The 16,223-nt window shown below is 49.4% G+C and overlaps 1 protein-coding gene across 9 annotated transcripts in view; it reads left to right on the top strand.

Moving 5' to 3' along the window:
- TENM3 (teneurin transmembrane protein 3) overlaps positions 1–2,618 on the top strand; it is a 454,861-nt gene extending 452,243 nt beyond the window's left edge. For all 9 annotated transcript variants that reach the window (XM_068971252.1, XM_068971251.1, XM_068971249.1 and 6 more), the window contains one exon: positions 1,863–2,618. In XM_068971252.1, coding sequence (XP_068827353.1) covers positions 1,863–2,618 — 756 coding nt within the window. The remainder of the gene's footprint in view (positions 1–1,862) is intronic.
- The last annotated feature ends 13,605 nt before the right edge of the window (positions 2,619–16,223 follow it).

The following is a 16,223-nucleotide window of genomic DNA, read 5'->3' as shown; positions in this document are numbered from 1 at the left end:
CTATAATCGCAATGAACTCAAAACGAAAAGGCAAGCCTGGCTAAAACACACATACACATACACACAAAGCCAATACCTCTGCTTTCTGGTACATGTTTCATACTTAACTTAAAAGCAATTCCTTTCTCAGATGTCACCTTCACATTTAAAAAGCAAAACCCATTCAGTTTCCGGGACCTGGGAGCCATTTTAACATTGCTAATTGCAAATATACCTGCACTGATCAAGTGCCATGAAGACATCCCTAAGTTTGCTAATGCCTTTGAGCAGGTAATAACTGCATATGACTTTCCAACATGTCTGAAAACAGTTAAGTCATACTGTACAAATGGATTTGCCACCTTTTTTCCTAGGCAGCCTTTTCCATACAGTTCAGGTTCTCTGTCACGAGAAGTGCACCATAAGGACAGCTTAGGGAATCGCCAGCAAAGACATCAAGGATGCCTGGAGAATAGAAAACAAGTGTGTCTTTCACCGCTGCAAACGAAACACGTGCTTCCAATTGGGGAAAATGCTGGCCAGAGGAACATCTGGTAGTCTAAGAGATGCCTAAGATGCCCCCAATTTAAAACCCTTGTGAATGCAGAAGGCCCACTGTCCCTCAGTCTGCAAAAAACAAATGTTTTCCTAAAGCGATAAACACTCGTTGACAGCTGTCCGCCCACTGTGCGCTCATCCTGGCCCATTTCAGTCCGTCAGTTATACAGTCAAATTCAGCTGAAAGCTCTGTTCACCAGGAGACAGTACAGAGTTTACCTAAATTAAATCACACGCCTGTAAGTAAATTAAAAGCATGTGCTTTAAAGTGGGACTTTAGCTTAAAGTGGGACTGGGTGATCCAACTGGAGCCCCCCCAGGCTTTGCAACCTTCCTCTGCATTTTGGCGCTTTCTCACCAGCCTATGGAGAAAGCTGCTGGGATGGACCATCTGGTAAGCTGGTTCCCCAAATGGGGTGAGCCTGGGAAAAGGGTATCTAGAAACAGAAAGAGAAAAGGCAAAAACCTGAATATTTTGCCCACCTTCATGTGTGCAGACTAAGTCGCTTCAGTCTTGTAGCTGCTTTGCAACCTTTTGGACTGTAGCCCACCAAGTTCCTCCGTCTGTGGGATTTCCAGGCAAGAACACTGGAGTGGGTTGCCATGCCTTCCTTCAGGGGATCTTCCTGGCACATGGATCTGAACCCAAGTCTCCTGCAAATCCTGCACTGCAGGCGAATTCCTTACCACTGAGCCACCAGGGAAGCCCATTTCACCCACATTAGAAACTAAAAAGCTCTTGACACATACATGATGGAGTTACCTCTTTTTACCTTTCAAAACATATTGGGATCAACTTGAGGGCAGCGGGGTCTTGAGTGCATTCCTCCCCCCAGGGTTTTTTAGCCTTTTCATTTGTAAAGAACCTGCTGCTGCTGCTGCTGCTGCTGCTGCTAAGTCACTTCAGTCGTGTCCGACTCTGAGACCCCATAGACAGCAGCCCACTAGGCTCCCCCGACCCTGGGATTCTCCAGGCAAGAACACTGGAGTGGGTTGCCATTTCCTTCTCCAGTGCATGAAAGTGAAAAGTGAAAGTGAAGTCACCCAGTCATGTCCGACTCTTAGGGACCCCATGGACTGCAGCCTACCAGTCTCCTCCGTCCATGGCATTTTCCAGGCAAGAGTACTGGAGTGGGGTGCCATTGCCTTCTCCGTCTAAAGAACCTACTGAAGTTTTAATCAACAACCCCCCGCCACACCCCGCCCCACTCCCCCGCGTTTCATTTCTGCCCAGAACTGGAGCACCCCCCGGAAGCCTGGCTCCCAGGGGCCAGAAGAGCCCGACTGTTCTCTAACCCATCCTGTGGGTCTGTTTCTCTCTGCAGCCCATTTTTGGAGTCCAGCAGCAAGTGGCGAGGCAGGCCAAGGCCTTCCTGTCCCTGGGGAAGATGGCCGAGGTGCAGGTGAGCAGGCGCAAAGGCAGCGGCGCGCCGTCGTGGCTGTGGTTCGCCACGGTCAAGTCGCTGATCGGCAAGGGCGTCATGCTGGCTGTGAGCCAGGGCCGCGTGCAGACCAACGTGCTGAACATCGCCAACGAGGACTGCATCAAGGTGGCGGCCGTGCTCAACAACGCCTTCTACCTGGAGAACCTGCACTTCACCATCGAGGGCAAGGACACGCACTACTTCATCAAGACCAGCACGCCGGAGAGCGACCTGGGCACTCTGCGGTTGACCAGCGGCCGCAAGGCGCTGGAGAATGGCATCAACGTGACCGTGTCACAGTCCACCACCGTAGTCAACGGCAGGACTCGCAGGTTCGCCGACGTGGAGATGCAGTTCGGTGCGCTGGCACTGCACGTGCGCTACGGCATGACCCTGGACGAGGAGAAGGCGCGCATCCTGGAGCAGGCGCGGCAGCGCGCGCTCGCCCGGGCCTGGGCGCGCGAGCAGCAGCGCGTGCGCGACGGCGAGGAGGGCGCGCGCCTCTGGACGGAGGGCGAGAAGCGGCAGCTGCTGAGCGCCGGCAAGGTGCAGGGCTACGACGGGTACTACGTACTCTCGGTGGAGCAGTACCCCGAGCTGGCCGACAGCGCCAACAACATCCAGTTCCTCCGCCAGAGCGAGATCGGCAAGAGGTAACCCCCGGGCCGGCGGCAGGGAGGCGCGCGCCGCTGCCACCACCCCTGCGGGGACCGAGCCGGCGGGGCACCACTTGCCCCTCCAGCCCCAACACCGCCCCATTCCCCCACCTCTGCTCAGATCTGTCTGTAGCACAATCCGAGGGGGACTCTCCGGCACCGAAGAGCCTTCCGGGAGAATCAGACTGCTATTTTAAAAAAATCCACAAAAAGAAAACAAAAGACTTCCTTCTGAATGACCTTAAAAGGTGATCGGCTTTAAAGAATATGTTTACATATGCATATCGCTGCACTCAGTTGGACTGAAAGTATTCCAAGGAAAAACAGATCATTAAAGAAAGTGGCCCAAACCTTTTGCTTCTGGGCCATCTTGTTCTCTGAGGCACTGTATCTGACGAAGGTAGAAAGGCATACAGTGTTTCCAGGTATTACCGTTGTCGACCTTTGCTTACAAAAAGTAGTCTCTCTGCATAGGATGTGATAAATATCTGTTAATTTTAAAATGTGGGGCAAAGTTACTGTTTCTAGACAACCCAACTGCTTTCCCTGTGCTGGTTTGTAAAAGGACATTGGCACATGTGACTTCTGCTGCCAGGGCGGGGATTTCTAAGGAATTTTACAATGCTTATGTGGTTTGCCTTGGGGGGAAGAAAACTGGCAAATAGAACCCTTGTCACTGATAAGCAAAGGAAACCCTGATTTTTTTGTAAATTATGTGAGACAAGTTGTTTATGGATTTTTATATGAATTACAATTTACTGTACATCAGATATTAGTCTCAGAGGAGTTAATTTATGTAAAGTGTTTAAAAAGTTTATACTTAAAAAATAAAATGATAAAAACATGTGAACTGTGTGATTTTTTTAAAAGGATTGCACCTTTTGTTATCTGTTATAGCTGTACAGTATAAATTATTATATTGTAGAGATATAACGACTTATGCCTATAATGTCCAGAAGTGTTAATATTTTTGTATTAGGTTAAAAAAAAAACGTGCAACTTTCTATCACTAGATGGATAGACTGTGCGATCCTACGTGGGTGGCTAATCAGAGACCTTCTCCTTTCTCCTCCTCCTCTTTTTCATCAGGCCAGTGTCCTCAACCATTATCAGCTAAGAGGCACGGTAGAAAACGAAGGCTGGTGGAATGTAACGGAAGCCACGAAACACAAACCCAAAAATACATAAAACAAACAGCGCAGGAGGCACTGTCCCTCTCTCCGCCCCTAAAAAGTCTATGGGGGAGTTGATACCATTAACCCCAGGGTTTTACTGTTACCTTCCTGGGAGCCTCTTTTCATGATGGAGGCGCAAGAGCCCCATCAGATGCTTTGTGAGCGGGAAAGGAGCTGATGTAGTTAGTCGGCACCTTAAACATGTCTTAAGATCTCCGCAAGCTAGCAGAAACCGAGCAGCGTGAGACATCCAGACAGGGAAGGTCAGGGTCACTCAGCTAGTCTCGAGTTTGGACCCTCAGGTCACAAAGAGGGACATAAAGGGGAGATCAAAAGCTCCTGTAAGCCCAGATGACCCAGCCAACTCGGAGCTGGTTTGAATGGCAGCCTCTGCTCTGTCTCGGGGAAGCTAGGGGTGGTGGATCCGCTGGAAGTGAGCTGAGAGCCGTGCCCTCCTACCGCCCGCGTGCCGGCACGCCAAGCATCTGCACTTCCTTGCGGCTCAGCCACGCTGGCACGTCTCTTTCGTGAGCACTAAATTCAGCCACAAAAATATTTTTAGGAAATCTTTCTCAGTTCATCGAGCTATAGTACACACTGTTTTCCTCTATGTACAATGGTGATAAAACTTAGCAAGTGAACATGTCGTAAATAAATATAAAAGGTTCAAGTGATGTATTGAAAATTAATTTTCTAACTGCTTTGTATGTATCACATACTCTAAATTGCACAGTAGGCGTGTTTATTAAACAGATGGGCTGGGAAAGTTTCAAAATAGCTACTGAATTTACAGTATCAGTGCTATTACTGTCTTTGTGTATTTGGTAGAGCATACCGAAGTAATTAATCTTCTAATGAATGCTGATATTTTATTAGAATGAAAGCACAGATTAGCAGTAATATTTTTTATCCTGGAAATCCTCTGGCGAGTATTATGAAGCCCCAGTTTAGACAACTCTGAGATTTCAAACCACACAAACATGGCTCTGTTTTACATTTTATTTTCTAACTGTTAACTTAGGTGTTTGCAGTTCTGTTCCATGGCATTTCTGCAGGGCTGTATTTAGCATGCTGTCAGTACTTTTGGTTGAAATAGGCTCTGAGTCTACATTCTCAGAAATATTTCAGATGTATTGACCATGAAAAAAGCTTGTACCACATGACGGAAGTGAAATCATAACCTTATCCTCCTCTTGACGTGGACTGGTCCTTCACACTGGCACCGATAAATAACAGATTTGGAGTCTTCTCCTGGTGCTTATTTTAGGTGAAGTCAAATCAACCCAGTTAGTGTCTTGTTAGTGGGTATAATGAGCCTATTTCTTTCTAAAAAGACTTGTGATCTGGACATGCTTTTACAAGAAATAGTGACCTTGGGGAATATGTAAACAAAAGACCTTTTTCTAAGAGTTGGGAGGGTGGGAAGGGGGCTGTATAATGAAAAGAATTAGCTTACAAAAAAAGAAATTGATATTCAAAGTATTTTAGGCAAAGCCAGTCAAAATGCTTTCATGATATTTTGAGATGTAAATTTTGTCTGATTTGTATTGTTCTTTTCATTTGCCTTCTTAACTTTATATGTGACCTGAATTTTCCATAACTTGATGACTATAGATTGCATCTAGGCATTCCAATAAAAGCCAACCCAATGTGTGTGTGTTTTATATATATTTTTTAAAAATATCTTGGGCCAGCCAGGATTCCTTTTGTGTTTTGGGGGTGGAAGATGCAAATAGATGCAGTTGTTGGGGTATTGATTCCTCTGCAACCCAATTGATCATACCTTTTATTTTCTTTTCTGATTGTGGTGTCCACTGGCCAGACAGCCTGTTCATCAGTGTGCAATTCACAGAAAACTCTTTCCATGGCCTACTTTAGAAAAAATGTTAAATGTACCCTTACAAAGCCAAACCTTATCACCATGAAGAAGGAGGAAAAAGATGCTGCCCATTACTCCTTGAGAGCAGGCCCCATTCCTGTGATCCTGGCAATAAGTGCTTAATTAAAACACTTGATTAGAATAATCAGTTTGGGCCTGATAGTCTCCTAGCCTCCTGGAGATGTCTAAATCTACATATAGACCGCCTGATTAGGGGATGCTTAGATCAGCAGTTTCAGCCTGGCCGGCCAAGGCTTTGATTTTAGTCTGAAAAGGCAGGCTTCATCATACTTGCTTTGTAGTGACAACCTCAACCTGATAACATGTTGATCCAGGAAGAATCAGGTCACTCCACTCAACCAAAGGGTCTTTTTTTTTTTCTCTCCTCTTATTAGAGATTAACCCTCAAATGGGGGTGGGGGGTGCACAAAAACACACGCGAATTGCTGCTTTCATTTTCCACACCGCTTTCCCCAGAGGTCATGTCTGAATGAATGCAAAGAAAAATGTAGGTGAAAATTCTTTGTAGTAGAATTTTCTGGGCATGGAATACGCAGCTGCGCCTCCTGTGAGATGCGCCTTCAGATGTTAACATGCTGCACACGTGACATAATCACTGGATGTGGTTTTAAGTGACGGACCCACACATACGTATGACGCCTTCTCTAAACACCAGTCCCCAAGCACTTTAAAGATGATGGGAGGTTTCTGTCTTTGATGCCGCCCTAACCATGCCCACCACACTCTCTGTGGACCACCTTTTCCTTCTCCTTCTGTCTTAGCCTGCTCCCAAACGAAGCTGCTTCTCTCACCTGCTGAGCAGGAAATCTGTTATGCGAGATGCTCTAGAAATGGAGGACTCCGAAAGAGGCAGCAGGCGGGCGCTGGTCCACATCGCGCCCTGTCTGTGGCCAAAGCCACCTGGGCAGCACCCACAGCAGCACGCTTGCCTGAGTTCAGAGGAGGAGGAGGTCCCCTTGGGCCAGAATCTGCCCCCCTGCCCGCCTGGGTTGCTATCTGCGCTCCTGCAGAGTGGAGTCGGCCCACCCAGGGGCAGCCTTGAAGGGCCACAGAGCTCTTCCCAGTCCTCCGGTACCCAGATTCCACCCCACTTTCCTTCCAAGAGGGGAGCTGACTCCAGCACCCTGTGAAATGCATCAAATTCTAGAAGTGGGAGCTGGAAGGCACTTAGAGACGTGTGAGCGAGTTGCCCAGGTTCACAGAGGTGGCTCAAACCCAGGTGAACAGAGATACCCTGCCAGCTAGTACCCTCCACTGTAGCCCACAGACTCCCAGGAACGTGCGTGCTCAGTTGTGTCTGACTCTTTGCAACCCTATGGACCATAACCCTCCAGGCTCCTCTGTCCCTGGGATTCTCCAGGCAAGAATACTGGAGTGGGTTGCCATGCCTTCCTCCCAGGATCTTCTCAACTCAGGGATCAAACCCGTGTCTCATGTCCCCTGCATCGGCAGGCACATCTTTACCACTGGCGCCACCTGGGAAGCCCCCTCCCGGTACCACCACCCAGGAAATGCAACACGCCTTGCCACCACCAGTCCCTCGGGGCATGAGTCTTTCCAAAGCTGCCATAATTCAGAGTCCTGACAAGCGTTTTTCAATATATAAAGATGCCCTAGACCCTCCAACAGGGCACATGTGTTGAGTTCCCCACCACCTGCCAATATTTCCAGCTCCTCAGCCTGCCTCACCTTGGATGAGAAAGTCTGCCATTCGGTGTTAATGACTTCCTCACTTCTAAAGCGATTTATAAAAGAAAGACCATAGATTTGCATACACGCTCATGTTAAACTATTTATCTAAGTTTTCCCTAAGTGATTTATAAATTCAGCTTTGGTTATCCTACCAAGGCAATGAAAAATTAAAAATTAGTTATAAGTCACTATTACCCACTTGAAGTACAGAGTTAAGCCAGAGCCCCAAAGTGATAAACCATTCGCGTTTCCTGCCTTGTAATTTAAGCCACGTGATGAACATCCTCTCTCGCCAGAGTTCTTATTTGCTATTCACCACCTCTGCAAGCATGGTCTCTTGACGTCAGTTAATTACGAATCACTTTTAGGTAAAGTGAGTAAACCTTTTCATGTATGCACAGACTTAAAACTCCGTCATGGAGGAATAGAAGATTCTTAGAGTTTTGTATGTAGCGAATTTTCTATAAACAGATCATAAGCCTAGAGTAACATCATTATTCAGTTTAGAGTTAATGGGTTCCACAAAGCGAATTCAATAAATCCTTCTGGGACCTAAGCTAAGGAAAATTAAAAATTAGAAGCATAAATTGTGATTTCTGGGGCAAGGCGGTGGAGGAAGCAGCCTTCCTGTTCCTAAGGTGAATCATGAGCTGGGCCCTAACCACAGCGTTCAGCCTACACTGGGAAGGGAAATCGCCTTCTTTTTACACATGTGCAGAGAATTCCTGAATTCCACCCACAATGGCTCTTTCTGTCCAGCCTAACTTGCTGCCTAGAACTGACAGGATTTATGAGCCATCCACAGGGTCACAGTGAATTCTGCAAAATTTTCACATGTTAACTTTATCAGTGAGCCGTGAGGGGAGCAGAAATACCCAAGGAGTGAAAATGACTCATTCTCTGATGTGAAAGGCTGAAAATGGAACAGTGGAGAATATACGGAACACACCAAAGGCTCTGGTGGACCTGGAGTTCTATCACAGAAGTGATTAACGACCACAGAGGTGAAGAAAGAGTCCTACCCAAATTTTCCTCCACAGTGAATGAGAGGGAGATTTTAGAATAGCACAGACAGGGAAGGCAATTTCTCTCTCTCTCTCCTTCTCCTCCTCCCCTCCCGCTCCCCTTCTTTTTTCCTCTCCCCATCATTTCTCTCTCTCTCTTTTTCACTGGATTTACCCTTTACCTCCTGGTAGAACCTGTCTAGGTTGCAACCACTTAGGCTGTATCTAATGAGATATCTTTCTAAGGCTTAGAAAGTGTTAGTCACTCAGTCATGTCCAACTCTGGGACCCCATGGAATGTAGCCCACCAGGATCCTCTGTCCATGGGATTCTCTAGGCAAGAATATTGAAGTGCATTGCCATTCCCTTCTCCAGGGGGATCTTCCCAACCTGGGGGTTGAACCTGGGTCTCCTGCATTGAAGGCAGATTCTTTACCATCTGAGCCACGTGACTAAGGAAGGCTTAGAAGGAAAACCCATATGTCTCCCTTCGTAGACCTGATGGACTTTAAATAATAACCCAGGATATCACACAGGAAAGTAGAGTTCTTTGTCCCCAGCTTGCTTACTTACAAAAGGTTATAAACAAGCAGATTTTTAAATCTCCTCACTTCAGCTATGGCATGATTTCTAGTCTTGGCCCTACAGCAAAAACAAAGAGCGAGCAGGAGGCCCTGGGTTGGGGGGCGGGGGGTGGGGGTTGTTTATCCTCTGGGGACAAGCGTGGACACGCACCACTGCAGAACAGAGAGCAGAGGCAGAGAAGACGCGAGAGGAGAGGCTGGTCCAGGCCGCCCGGCTCACAGGGACGCAGCACCCTTCCCTTGCTCTCTTGCCTTCCCATCAAAACCAGGGCTCTGGTCCTGCAGGAATGGAAAGCCACCCCAACATATGGGCAAGGACCCTTCAGCAAGGACCCCTCCTCCTCCTCCTGAAACCCCAAGGAGGGACCAGGTTAGGGAGGACTTGGGGACCCCGGGGCTCTTCCCGGACCACCCTCCAGGTGATGGCTTCCTCCCAGGTACTTTCGGAGAAGGTTTCTAGCCCCCCCTAGTGATGGGCATCTCAGGCGAGGACCGGGAGGGACGCCCACGCGCGTCCTGGGGACCAGAAACCACCAGCCCGACCCCTCTCCCGGGTGAGGCCAGTTCCAGTTAGCCTCTATTTTTCCATCTTTGCTCTACGCACGGAGTTTCACACATAAAACAATTACTTCTGCTTCACGCACCACCTCACTGAGGCCCGGTCCTCGCAAAAAATCGCTCCCGTAAGATTTCCCTTCCCGTCAAGCAGAAACTTTGTCAAACAATGTTCCTCTCGCTTCGCAGATCAAAATAAGGCCCTTCCTCCCAGGAATTGTCCGCGGGCTGTTTGAGTTTTGCAGCCCCCCAAAAACAGTGGTTTCTGAGCTATCACATCGTTTCCCTTTTACTTTTCATGTTTGAGCAGTCCTGTCACTCTGAAGAATTTCCCAGAAGGACAGATGCTTTAAATGCAGAGTGGCGTTTTTATTTCCGAGGGAGCCAGGCTCTCATGGAATGACAGCCTGGAAGGGTGAAAGCCCTTCGGCTGAGGCCTGAGCTGGGCCGCCCCCAGGGTGGACCGTCCACCTCCCCCACCTGCCGGCCCCACAGTGACCGCTGAGGGGAAGGACCTACGGTTCAACCTTCTTGTCCCACACTGTCCCCCCCCAAGAGGAGCTGATGGACGCTGCTTTTACACAGCAGCCTGGACTGGTGTCCTGGCTTCAGAAACACTCCTCGGCTGGAGCCCACTGTCATTCCTGGAGGCCTGTGGGGACCCAACGCATAAGCAACGCTTTCTTTTCCCTACCCAAGTGCTCGCAGAAATGAGAAAGACGATTAAAGCTGGCATGTGAAAACCACAGGATCACCTTAGATAAAGACCAAGACGGAGGATGTAGTTTCATGTGAAAAGCCAGACGGATGCCGGAACTAGGCAAAGAAAAGACCTGCGCTTGGCTGCTGGTTCTGACCCGGGGCGGCCCCCGCCATCAGGGTGGGGGCAGTGAGGCCCAGGTCTCCCTACCAGTGCCCACAGGGCATGAGACCTCACTCACACACACGCATACACTCACGCACACACTCACGCACACACTCACACACACACTCACACACAGGAACCGAGCAGGCAGCCTGCAGCCTCATGGCTCCCAACCACAGTGCTTCACCCCTCTGGGCCTCTATCAAGCGCCCCCTTCCTGCTCTGACACCCGCAGGGATTTTTGGTGGCTGCTTCGGAAACGAGTCCTAAAACCCAAGTCCTCACCTCATCAGCAGACTGCCAGCCGTCCAGATGAGGAGGGTCTGTTTCATACATCTGTTTCCCAACCCCAAACCCCCGCCACCCTGCAGGAGTGAATGGGTCAGAGCCAGAGCTCTGGACTCTGGGACGGCCGCCCCTCCCCAGTCCTCTGTGGCTTGTTAAGATGCTCTTGTAAATCACAGGATGCAGGCCTTGCGGCAATCCAGGCTCTTTCTGCAGCCTCGCCAGTTAGCGTTCTCGGTCTTCAGACTCAGCGAGGCCCTGGCTGGGGTGGGGGCGGATGAGGGAAGCAGAGCTGGTGGGAGCCCTGGAGCAGCAGACAAGAACCAGAGGGTCCTAAGTTGCCAGACCCCCTGCTGTGTCTGTGCCTCAGTTTCTCCATCTTTAAAATGGGCCCAGCCCTCTGCCCCTGAGCAGATCCTTCTCAGGCTCCCCTGCCCAAAAGGGCTGTGTGTCTGTGTGTGTGTGTCTGTGTACACACCTGTGTGACAGAGACAAAGCAATTTTTTTTTTTACTTTGGGTAAAAGCCTATAGGTTCCCTCGTGGTTCAGTCAGTAAAGAATCCACTGCAATGCAGGGGACCTGGGTTCAATCCCCGGCTTGGGAAGATGCCCTGGAAGAGGGCATGGCAACCCACTGCAGGATTCTTGCCTAGAGAATGCCCAAGGACAGAGGAGCCTGGTGGACTGCAGACCATAACATCTCAAAGAGTCGGACACAACTGAATGACCAAGCGCAGCATGGTGATTTTAAGTTATTACCCAGACACCTTTCAACAGGCTCAAATGGTAAAGAATCTGCCTGAAATGCAGGGGACCCGGGTTCAATCTCTGGGTCGGGAAGATCCCCTGCAGAAGGGCACAGCAACCCACTCCAGTATTCCTGCCTGGGAAATCCCATGGACAGAGGAGCCTAGTGGGTATACAGTCCACAGGATCCGCAAAGAGTCAGACACAACTGAGTGACTCACACTTTCACCCAGACACAACCTCCAACATCTCTCTGTCCAGGCTGCATTAGGAGGCACCTCCAAAGGGAAAGGGGGTGGGGGCTCCCTTCCCAGAGCTGCCACCTTTGCTGAGGCAGGTGGAGCTGCCACCTTTGCTGAGGTCCGACCCTTTACCTTCAGGAAAGAGCTGAGAATGAAGCCTCTTTCCACCCAGGCTCTCTGTTCACCCTAAGGTGATGGAAATTAGTGAGCGTTAATATGTGTGATCACACACAGAAAAATATTGAATAATACGGAATATACATGGTTGGATGGCATCACCAGTTCAATGGACATCAACTTGGGCAAACTCTAGGAGATGGTTAGGGACAGGGAGGCTGGCATGCTGTAGTCCTGGGGTCACAAAGAGTCAGACACAACTTGACAACTGAACACTACCACCACCTCTGGAATCCTGCCCACAGCCAGTGTCCTGGCACAGTGTCTGGAAAGGGAACCCCGTTCAGGTGTTCAGGTCCCTGCACTCTGGCCAGGCTGCCTGCCAGCTTGCTTTTCCTCGCCTTTGCCTTCGAATCCTGCACAGCCCCACCAACTGGCCTCCTGACTGCTCCTGAGTCCCCCTCATTCACTCCACACACCCCACCCCAGGCCCTCCCCATTATCTTCTCCCTTCCCCAGGAGGGAAACTGCAGACAGCTTAAAATAGAACAAATCGAAGTGCAGAGATGGGTGCGCAGCAGGAACCACGAGGGGCCCTCCTCCTCCCCGCAAACATCCACCCCCAGGCAGGTGGCAGGCTCCCCTCTGAGCCTCCTCCTGTCTCTTCCAAGCCTCCCAGACTCACACCCAGCTGGTGGAGAGGCTGTTCAGCCTGCAGGCTGCTGGCAGGGCTCAGGGAACCCTGAGCGGGGGGCGTGAGGGGATTAGAGCTGCCCTGCCGGGCTTGCCAGCCGCCCCCATAACCGGCCCACACACAGGTCAGAGCAGGCCCTCTGGGAGTAAAGGGCTGGGGGCTAGGAATGTCAGATAAGGGGCAGGACACCCAGTTAAGACTGAACTTCAGTTTGGCAGTGAATCATTTGTCAATGTAAGATATGTCCCATTTAATATTAAGAACATATACTAAAAAGGTGTATTTTTTGTTGATCTGAAATTCAGATTTAAGTGGGCATCCTGTTCGGTTTTGTTTGTGCTAAACCTGGCCACCTTGACCTACGGGAAAGCCTGATGGTGTTCATGCTTCAGCACCGGGAGGGGACAGAGACATGGGGCAGGGTGGGGGCTAGAGGGTGTGTTGAATCCTAAGACTGCAGGAACACAGTATGGCCGACAGGGTGGCTGAAACAACGGGCATTTATCACATCCCGGTTCTGGAAGCTAGAAGTCAAATTCTAGGTTTCGGCAGAGCCGTGCCCTCTGAAGGCCCCCAGGGAGGACCCATGCTTCCTCCAGCTCCTGGTGGCTGCCGGCCACCTTGGGGCCCTTGGGGTCCCTTGTCCCTCCTCTGCCTCAGCGTCACACAGAGTTTACCCTGCAGGTCTCTGGCCTGTCTCTCCTCTGCTTATAACACCACCAGTCATCGGAGGGCCAGCCCCTCCCAACTCTAGTACAGTCTCATCTTAATCCAGTCACATCTGCAAAGAACTCTATTTGCCAAATAAGGTCCCACTCTGAAGCCCTGGTGGAAATGGCCTCGGGAGCACCCTTTGCGCCAGGGGAGAATCCACTCTGCTTTCAGCCACACCTACCTCGCTGAAAACTCTTAAAACTCTCAGATCCCAACCACTCGGGACACTGACCAGAAATGTCCATGCTCACTGACCCCACAACAGGGGCTGCCTTGGGCCAGAGCTGCCTATCTCTTCCTGCAAAGAACCAATCAGAAAGGGTGCCCGACCAGACCCCAGAAACAGGCCGAAAGCAACCCTGTTAGCCACCAGGAGACCCGGAGTTGGGGATTTCTGTGCTGGGCCCCAGGTGGAGCTGCAAGCCGGGTCCTGGGAAAGGCTAATCCCTGCAGAGGAGGAGGGACCTCCTTGGGAGATGGAAGATCCCCCCGGCTGGGAAAGGTGTGCCTCCTGAGAGCCCCGGGCCGGGCTCAGCGCAGACGCCCCTCCTGCCAGGGAGAAGGGATCCAGCCCCACGGAGCTGCCAGGAGCCTCCCAGAAGTTGCTGCTCCCCAGGAGGGCATGGAACCCCAGGGAGAGCCCCCCTCACGCTCCGGGCGCCCAGCCCTCCACGGTGGCCGCTCTGGCCTCGGGGTTCCGGCCTGGACTGCGCAGTGGAAATCCACAGTCTGCAGAGCTGACAGATGCTTCACTTGTTATGTGGAGACTTTCTGCGTGAAGGCCTCGCTTCAGACACCTAATACTGACGGAGGCCATTGTCTGGGTGGCCAGGATAAACCGTGATGGAGTGGAGAATGTCCCTGACTTGTTGCATTAAAACTACCCCCCCCACACACACACACACACATATACACACATACAACATGCCTTGCCCACCAGAGCAAGAAGATCTAGGTTTTTCCACAGCCAGTCCCTCTGATCAGGAAGTTTCACAAGCATCTGATCCTCATCCATCAGAGGACAGGCAGAATGTAAACCACAATTACAGAAAACTAACCAAACTGATCACGTGGACCACAGCCTTGTCTAACTCACTGAAACTATGAGCCATGCCATGTGGGGCCACCCAAGACGGATGGGTCACGGTGGAGAGTTCTGACAAAACATGGTCCATTGGAGAAGGGAATGGCAAACCACTTCAGCATTCTTGGCTTGAGAGCCCCATGAACAGTATGAAAATGCAAAAAGTTAACGACACTGAAAGATGAACCCCTCCAGGTCAGTAGGTGTCTGATACGCCACTGGAGAACAGAGAAATAGCTCCAGAAGGAATGAAGAGGCTGAGCCAAAGCAGAAATGACGCCCAGTTCTGGATGTGTCTGGTGGAGAAAGGAAAGTCCCATGCAGTCAAGAACAATATTGCCATGACCGGTATGTTCTCTTGGCAACACTGTTAGGCTTGACCTCCTAACTGACACCAAAAAATAAAAATAAAAAAGATGTCCTTTGCATCATAGGGGACTGGATGCAAAAGTAGGAAGTCAAGAGATAACAGGCAAGTTTGGCTTTGGAGAACAAAATGAAGCAGGGCAAAGGCTAACAGAGTGTTGCCAAGAGAATGCACTGGTCATAGCAAACACCCTCTTCCAACCACACAAGAGACGACTCTACACATGGACATCACCAGATGGTCAATAGTGAAATCAGACTGATTATATTCTTTGCAGCTGAAGATGGAGAAGCTCTATACAGTCAGCAAAAACAAGACTTGGAGCTGACTGTGGCTAAGATCATAAACTCCTTATTGCAAAATTCAGACTTAAATGGAAGTAAGCAGGAAAAACCACTAGGCCATTATGGTATGAACTAAATCAGGGGGCAGTGATCAAAACCATCCCCAAGAAAACGAAAGGCAAAATGGTTGTCTCAGGAGACCTTACACATAGCTGAGAAAAGAAGAGAAGTGAAAGGCTACGGAGAAAAGGAAAGATATACCCATTTGAATGCAGAATTCCAAAGAACAGCAGGGAGAGATAAGAAAGCCTTCTTATGTGAACAATGGAAAGAAATAGAGGAAAACAATAGAATGGGAAAGACTAGAGATCTCTTCAAGAAAGTTAGAGATACCAAGGGAATATTTCATGCAAAGATGGGCTCAATAAAGGACAGAAACGGTATGGACCTAACAGAAGCAGAAGATATTAAGAAGAAGTGGCAAGACTACACAGCACTATGCAAATAAGGTCTTAATGACCTGGATAACCACAATGGTGTGATCACTCACCTAGAGCCAGACATCCTGGAATGCAAAGTCGAGTGGGCCTTAGGAAGCATCACCACCAACAAAGCTAGTGGAGGTGATGGAATTCCAGTTGAGCTATTTCAAATCCTAAAAGATGATGCTGTGAAAGTGCTGAACTCAATAGGCCAGCAAATTTGGAAAACTCAGCAGTGGCCACAAACTGGAAAAGGTCAGTTTTCATTCCAGTCCCAAGAAATGTTCAAAGAACCACACAATTGTACTCATTTCACATAATACCAAGGTAATGCTCAAAATCCTCCAAGCTAGGCTTCAACAGTTCACAAACCAAGAATGTCTGGATGTACAAACTGGAGTTAGAAAAGGCAGAGAAACCAGAGATCAAATTACCAACATCCGTTGGATCATAGGAAAAGTAAGAGAATTCCAGAAAAACATCTACTTCTGCTTCACTGACTACACTAAAGCCTTTGACTGTGTGGATCACAATAAACTGTGAAAAATTCTTCAAGAGATGGGAATACCAGACCAGCTTACCTGCCTCCTGAGAAACTTGTATGCAGGTCAAGAAGCAACTTTTAGAACCAGACATGGAACAACAGACTGATTCAAAATAAGGAAAGGAGTATATATTTGTCAAGGCTGTATATTGTCACCCTGCTTATTTAACTTATATGCAGAGTACATTATGCAAAATGCCAGGCTGGAGGGAAACAGAAGCTGGAATCAAGATTGCTGGGAGAAACATCAATAACCTCAGATATGCAGATG

Source organism: Capricornis sumatraensis, chromosome 4, assembly GCF_032405125.1.
Source record: "Capricornis sumatraensis isolate serow.1 chromosome 4, serow.2, whole genome shotgun sequence".
Taxonomy (NCBI): domain Eukaryota; kingdom Metazoa; phylum Chordata; class Mammalia; order Artiodactyla; family Bovidae; genus Capricornis; species Capricornis sumatraensis.
The sequence above is the reverse complement of the archived record's forward strand: the minus strand, read 5'-3'. Positions and strand labels throughout refer to the sequence as shown.